Below are 7323 nucleotides of genomic sequence, written 5' to 3'. Positions count from 1 at the left end.
ATATTATATATATATATATATATATATATATATATATATATATATATATATATATATATATATATATATATATATATATATATATATATATATATATATATATTCATTAATACTATAGGTTCGGTTTTTAGTGGTTCAGTTTTACAAAAAACCATAACTGAATCATATGTATCCGCCTTTACGGTTAATCAAAATTAAAATTGCACATTGTTTTTAGTAGTGGTTCTGTTATATTGGTTTCGGTTTGAGTTATTGGTTAATATGCTCACCCTTACAAAAAGATAAGGAGTAAGTTCTAATTGCATTTTGGATGATATAGAATTTTTGAACATGTCTAGTTGGATATTAATGTTAAATGTGTGAGTTTGTATTATGTTTTACAATAAGGTTGTAAGTTGTAACACATTCACTCTTATCATAGGCAGGGGCGGATTTAGGGGTGGTCACCGGTGACACCGGCAACCCCTAACTTTTCCGGCCGTAGTGGAAAAATTTTCGAAAATTTTTAAAAATTTTATTTTTTCTACTATCGTGCAACCCCTTACTTTCCCGTGCACCCCCTACCGAGAAATCCTGCGTCCGCCACTGATCATAGGAGTCTTGTTTCGTTACATCTTAAGGAATTGACCCATTTAATCCATTTAACATATGTTTTCCATGTTAACATATCATTGAAAAAAATTTAACCTCTTGACCAAAACCGGGTTAATAACGAAAAACACATATCGTTATCACAAGGAAACATATAACAACTTGTGTATAATTATATACATGTTTATACATGTGGCATGGGATTTCCCTTACTACCCTAGTCAAATAATTCATTAGTAACCATAATACTATGTTTATCAAGATATATTTATATCTTAAAACGATCATAAAAGTGATTTTTTTTAGTTATAACGTAATTCAAGATGCATATATTTGTGATTTGTCATACCAAAAACAGGTATGAAAGACATTATCTTTTTGTTCGTTGAATTCAGAGTTGAAATACAAAAGAAAAGAATGGACAAAAAAGGCAAGTTATTTTTAGAGGATTTATGCGTCATGACAAAAACGATCCAAAACAAGATTTTATTGGTTTTGTGGTTTTATTCAATGTTTCATTCAATTGATATCTTTACCAAACGGATCATGATTGCTTTAAAATAAGGAAACAAGAAGAAAATCCACCTCGAACCCCCCCTCCCTTCTTTTCTTCTCTCTATCATCAAATCTCGAATCTTTGTAGAGAGGGACAGATCAAAGGAGTTGGATACTCGATACCTATGAACATTTTGCTATCTGGGTTTTGATTTGATAACCGGAGATGAAGGAAGATGAATCTAATTGGTTCTCAAAGTGGGAAGAAGAACTGCCGAAGCCAGAAGAGCTTATACCCTTATCTCAAACCCTAATCACACCTGATCTTGCGATCGCCTTCGATATCGGAAGTTCCCAAATCCCACTCAACCACCATCATCAGTCACTCCAACACCACCAACAACCGCCGGCGATTTCAACCCCTTCGTCACAGCCAAATTCGGGGGAATTCGATTCATCTGAGCTTGGTGGTGGTGGTGATGAGCCGGCTCGCACCTTAAAGCGTCCTCGTCTCGTCTGGACTCCGCAACTCCACAAGCGATTCGTGGACGCTGTTGCTCATTTGGGGATCAAGAACGCCGTCCCCAAAACCATAATGCAGCTCATGAGTGTTGACGGGTTGACTCGAGAAAACGTCGCGAGTCACCTCCAAAAATACAGGCTTTACTTGAAACGTATGCAGGGTTTGTCTTCCGGTGGCGGTGGCAATGGTGCTGGTGGATTTGGGTCTGGCGGAGACCCCGCTACCGACCATTTGTTTGCAAGTTCACCAGTGCCACCTCATTTTCTCCATCAATCTCACCCCAATTCCGACAATTTCCTGCCATATATGCCGGTGGCCGCACTTCAACAGCAACATCACCACCAACAGATGGCGGCCGTCGCAGGGCATCATCTCCATCGGCATGTGGGCCATTTTGGGTCGGTCACTAATGGGCAGTCCAATCATCAGTTTTTGAGCAGACAATCGAATCAACCTCTTCACAGGGTAGGGACTCCTGTTCATAATTCTTACATGGATGATCTGGAATCTGCAAAAGAGAAAAAGGCTCTGACATTGTTCCCAATTGGGGATGATTGAATTTGGGTACTTTCTTGAGCTTCGTAATCTACTCTGTTTATCAAATTAAGCATCACTTCTGTAACATTTTCCCTAGAAAAATCCTTTAATTTACTTGTAATTTAGGTGCTTTTCACTCCTAAACATTGAATTATTATTGGTGTATGGTGATCATGCCAAATTTGCTGCTATGAGGGTTTTAAGAGTTCTTGTTGAACAAAGATGACATTGTTGATGATGCTGGCGATAGTGAAAAGCATATGCCGATACAAAACGTCTTCTTTGACAAAACGAGAAGACCGATGACATGGCAATTTGCTACATATTTAAAGACCTGAGCTTGTATCCATGTTGGTAAACTTCATATGTGTAGGCATTTTACTTCTCCTGTTACTTAGTTTACTTGTGAAAAAAATGATCTTTGCTTCATTGTAAATTCGGGGTTGTTGGTAGACCCTGAAACCGATCTTTGATCATATAATTAAAGAAAATATCTAATAATACTCTTGTGTCATGTTATACTGTTGGTGTTGGTATGATGCAATAAATCCATCAAATTTGTCATGCATCATAACTTGCCTCTTTCTCACACATTTTGTATCCTTATTATATGGACCGATTGACTCAATTAAGTTGTTGTTTGTGCATTATATTATGTCAAAAGAAAACATCCATATTTAGTTTACTAAATTAAAATTTCTTTTCAATTTAATGTTAAACGTTTAACTGGGGCAATTGGACTACTATACAAAATGACTTAATGTGTTAAGCTAAAAAACATGTCTTAATGTATTAAGACACTAGCATTTTACCTATTTGCTCTTCTTTTTCCCCTTACGTTTAAAATTGACGATTATTGATATAAATGATTAATACTAGAAATTTGTTTTTTTGGAAAGTAAGAGTAAAATGGTCATTTAGTCTTATTGACACGGTTACAATTTATTTTATCTAGAAAAAGAAACTATATAACATTTTATCAAACACATCATTACTCATGCAGCCTCTTACTTTAATGGGGAAAAAACTCCAAAATCTTGTTCTCTTATAAGTACACCAAGCTAAAAAGAAATAATAACTTACATTAGATATCAAAAACAAGAAAGTGATTACATTGTTGTACATAAGCTGATAATAATAGTAACATCATTACATCACCATGTAGGAATAAGCTCCATTTACATGGTCGTCTAACAGAAAGATCAAGAACAGACTCGTTCAAGATTTACAATGAACAAAAGAATGAATGGTATAAATTAACTAATCTACAATGCGGAGGCATACAGCCTCATTACACAATCAAAACTATCATATTTAAAGAATTTGAAACTGTAATTAACATTATATCAACATCAAACGATTGCCCAGAACTTCTTTTGGCAAATTAAAACCGGTTCTGATACCCCTTGAGGACTTTCTAGAACATGTGAAGTAACATCCCAAAGAAACTTGGGTGCAAGATCCGTTATTCTTGATATAATCAATCCAACATCTCTGATAATGATAAACCCCTGCAATGCATGCATACATACACGAAGTTTCTAATTACATTTGTAACGATCTTTAGGGGTAAATGGGTAATTTTAGCATGAAAAAAAAAAGGTTACCTGAGGCCGAACAAGACGATCCATCTCTAGCATGATATCTTCCAACAAGCATCGATCATCTTGTTTTGAATAGTGAGAAAAGAGATAATTCGCATGCACCAAATCATATGTGCGTGGATATGAAGAAAATGGCTCACACCTACAAACAACAATGTGTAAAATAGCATCATGTCTACAATTATAAATTAAAAAAAAACATGGTAAAGCTTATCACATTTAGTCCTTATTTTGACTCACCAGTCATGGAAAGCACCAATGAGACCCCGGGCATAAATAGCAGACAAAGTGTCATTCATTGTTGCAGGGACAACATTCATCACCCAAACAGGCCAAGTACTAAAGGCAACTGCAAATCCACCATAAAGGGCATTCATGTCCATAACATTTCGTACAGATGCCACGTCAGCATTCATTAGTCTCCAATAATGACGAACTTGATCATGCCAGTAAAGCGTATCCGAAAGAAACATTTCTTGAGTGATACCTGCAACCAATAGACGGTTATAATTTTTAGTATAAAATCAGTGACAGTGACAGTGACAGTGACAGATAAAAAGTTTGGGATTCCAGACAAACCTAAATCATTGAGACTTTCTGAATATACTGAAAGGCGTTGAGGCCTAGGAGGGAGTTTTTGGAACTTGGGAACCGTGTTACTTGGTGAAACACAGTTCCTGAGTGGTGTTTTCCATGAGGGCTTAGGATCATTAACAGAATCACAAATCTTTACAAGATTCTGCTGTGCATTGCTTTCAAGACACGATTGACTAACATCTTTAATCCAAATTGCTGTTTGAATCTTCCTATCAATAAGCTTCCAGCACATTCCAGAAGTTATGTTCACCAATTTCTCCCATATCATTGGAAAATCTTTGTCCTTTCTATATGCCGGAGGAGCCGAATACACAAAGTAACCATTCGGCCTAAGAAGCCTGTTTACTTCTTTCAAAAGAATCCCATCTGCACATATCATTCAAAATCACATCAATCAATCTTTCAGTCATAAGAATCTTTTTAAAAAATGGGGTTTTAATGCAAAGATTACCATTTTCATGCCAATCAACACGGCACCTTGAACAGTGAACCATTTCGAATGAGTGACTTGGGTATGGAAGCTGTTTTGTAGCTAAAGCAGATATCATAGCACCAATCCCACGTTCCAAAGCAAATTGAATTTGATTTTCGTGTCCATCTTTTGGAGCAAATGACATTGTTTGTATATTTAATGGAAGAAGATAAGCAGAAAAACTTGCAACCCCACAACCAACATCAAGAACTTGATATACTCCAGATGAACGAAGATCACCTGTCTCATTTGTAGTCATATTCCCTAATCTGCATAAATTGGAAACCGTAACTGAGATAAATGTAAAATTACCTATTTAGCCTTAGTGTATTGTACCTCTCAATGTATTCAGTAGCTCCATGTTTAAAATGGGTACCACCACCTGGAAACCACCATAATTGATCTTTCTCATGAACCCAATTTTGCCCTCCTTTTACTTCTGCAAGATGTGTGTGATTCACATTGCTCCTCCATACATAGTCTCGACTGGTTGGCCATGTTATGGGTATTTTGTAATCAAGTGGTGGAGGTATCAAGCAAAATAAGCGTTTTTGTAATGGGGGGCAATGTCTTTCTAAATCTTCTCGCTTGGAGAGATCTAATTGTGGAAGTAATGTATTGATGTATGAAGGATCATGGCAAGGTATATGTTCGTTGAATTCTATAGGGCATATGTTCATTCCCGTTTCTGGAATTGTAAGTGGCGACTGTCGATGAGTAAGAGTGACTGTATTGCTAAATGTAGGGTTACCTGCAAGCATAAAAGGTTTGAACTTTGAGCTGGTAAAAGTTCATAAACTGCTTTCAGCAGAAACAATGTACGTTGCAACATGAATTCTGCGTGATTCAGATCCCAAAACCTCACTAGATCATATGCAAGGCATGATTCCAAATGAGATCTACATACCCATCTCGGTATTTAGTAAATTTACAAAACGAACACAACCATTCTGCTCAATTGTTTAAGCTAAATAATAGAAATAGAGAGTATAACAACTTGTTCTTGATCGAAATTCTAAGTAATTAGTACAAAAAATGGAGCAAACAAGAAAAGGGTACCTGGTGATTTCGATGATGATGAATTCAAAGCAAGTTGGTTTATATAAAGCGAGGAATTTCGGCCAAAAAAGGTGCCGCTGTAGAAAAAAAATATTATTACTAGAAGAGCCAACAGTATCGTCTGCCCTGACTTCAAATCGAAGGCTGATGTCGACCACGCAAAACTACCCATTTCGATTCAGAATGAGATGACGAATGTTGGAATGTCTCTGTGTATAGCGAACAATTTGATGTCAGAAAGAAAAAGAATCAAGAGAGTTTGAATTGGGATTTCGACAAGTGAGCAGGAGGGTATGGATTTTGGGGGTGATGCAGAGTGTCAATGTCATCACTCATCGGGATCCATGGCGGAATGGAATGAATCGAGTTGTCGGCGGAGCAGATCTTGGGGCGAGTCTATCAGTAACTCATTCACTCGAAAGACAGCTGGGATTTCAGAAAACCCAGATTGATAGATTTTATTGTGTGGAAGTGTGGAGTGGAACAGGAAATCTTTATAAACAAGATACAGTTATTTGATACAAGTGGTTAAAAAAATGTCTTCGAGTTAAACAAGGTTTGTTTAACTATTGTATTGTCTATTGATCGGTTCCGGTTGGTTAATCGTTGACAATTTTTTATTTTTCATTTCTTTTAAATAACTAATTATTACATCTAATTACAAAAACTTATATTTGAAAAAACATGGCAAAAATTATAAAAAAAAAACTTTTCACTTTTCGAGTCCAACCAAAGTAAGAATTTCTTATTAAGCATTAACATTTTATGGTTATTTTAAAAAAGAGCACTCCAATGGGTTCACGTGAGGTTTAGTATGGGTCAATATATGTCGATTTTGGGGTGAAAGTGAATCCAAAACGTATAGGTTTTTTTGTTGGTTTTAGAAATCATTTCGTTTTCGGTTCTTATACGTTTGGTTTTCTGGTTTTTTGTTCACCCTTACATTGTTATTTAATTGAGTTTACATTGGAGTATATGCATACTCATAACGGGTTGAAAATTGTCATTGTCATATAAACCTGGTTGGTTGCACAATTAGGACAAGCTCGAACATGAAAACTTAAAATTGTTACAAGGTAGTAGTGATAACAACTACAATGTAAGGGAAGGTAATTTTTATCCTAAAGTTTATATAGAATTCTACACCACATCAACCAAAGTTCATCCTAAGCCAAGGAATTTGATCCTCTCAATGTATGTTTGATCGGTTTTAGCTTATATGTTATATGGTTGATCTATAGTACAATGTCTCTCTAAGCTTGTTTTTATTCCATTTCATGTTCATAATCTATTATTTATAAGGTTAATCACACAAATGACTAAAATATAAGGATCTTTGCAACATCCTCTGTATGGAGAGTTTGAAATAGTCTTGTATAATTCTTTAAAAATAACTAAAAAACCAAATTTTATGCAGAAAACGTCCCGACACATAAAATAGTTTA

At 35.7% G+C, this 7323-nt stretch overlaps 1 protein-coding gene and 1 pseudogene across 2 annotated transcripts; one reads left to right on the top strand and one right to left on the bottom strand.

Annotated features, from left to right (window-relative positions):
• The first annotated feature begins 1111 nt into the window (after positions 1-1111).
• LOC145132838 (transcription factor MYBC1 pseudogene) lies at positions 1112-2647 on the top strand (annotated as a pseudogene). The gene is made up of 2 exons (XR_013718265.1): positions 1112-2173; positions 2273-2647. The product of XR_013718265.1 is annotated as a transcription factor MYBC1 pseudogene (transcript).
• A 561-nt stretch (positions 2648-3208) lies between these two features.
• On the bottom strand, positions 3209-6362 carry LOC145132761 (putative methyltransferase PMT6). Its single transcript, XM_079067663.1, has 7 exons — positions 5879-6362; positions 5156-5570; positions 4799-5088; positions 4330-4713; positions 3991-4237; positions 3754-3892; positions 3209-3657 (listed from the first exon to the last, which is right to left on the bottom strand). Exons 1-7 carry the CDS (start codon positions 6048-6050, stop codon positions 3499-3501), a joined length of 1806 nt encoding a protein of 601 aa, XP_078923789.1. The 5' UTR covers positions 6051-6362; the 3' UTR covers positions 3209-3498.
• Positions 6363-7323: the final 961 nt, after the last annotated feature.

The sequence above is a fragment of the Lactuca virosa genome, chromosome 8 (assembly GCF_052849685.1).
Source record: "Lactuca virosa cultivar CGN04683 chromosome 8, Lactuca_virosa_CGN04683_v6, whole genome shotgun sequence".
NCBI classification, from domain to species: Eukaryota; Viridiplantae; Streptophyta; class Magnoliopsida; order Asterales; family Asteraceae; genus Lactuca; species Lactuca virosa.
This window is presented reverse-complemented; position numbering and strand designations above follow the sequence as displayed.

Coding starts and splice junctions, on each gene's coding strand:
- LOC145132761 (XM_079067663.1), bottom strand. CDS start 6,050: ATGGGTAGTTTTGCGTGGTCGACATCAGCCTTCGATTTGAAGTCAGGG. Junction 5,571..5,878: donor ATCATCATCGAAATCACCAG/GTACCCTTTTCT, acceptor TTATGCTTGCAG/GTAACCCTACATTTAGCAAT. Junction 4,238..4,329: donor AGAAAGTCTCAATGATTTAG/GTTTGTCTGGAA, acceptor TATTGGTTGCAG/GTATCACTCAAGAAATGTTT.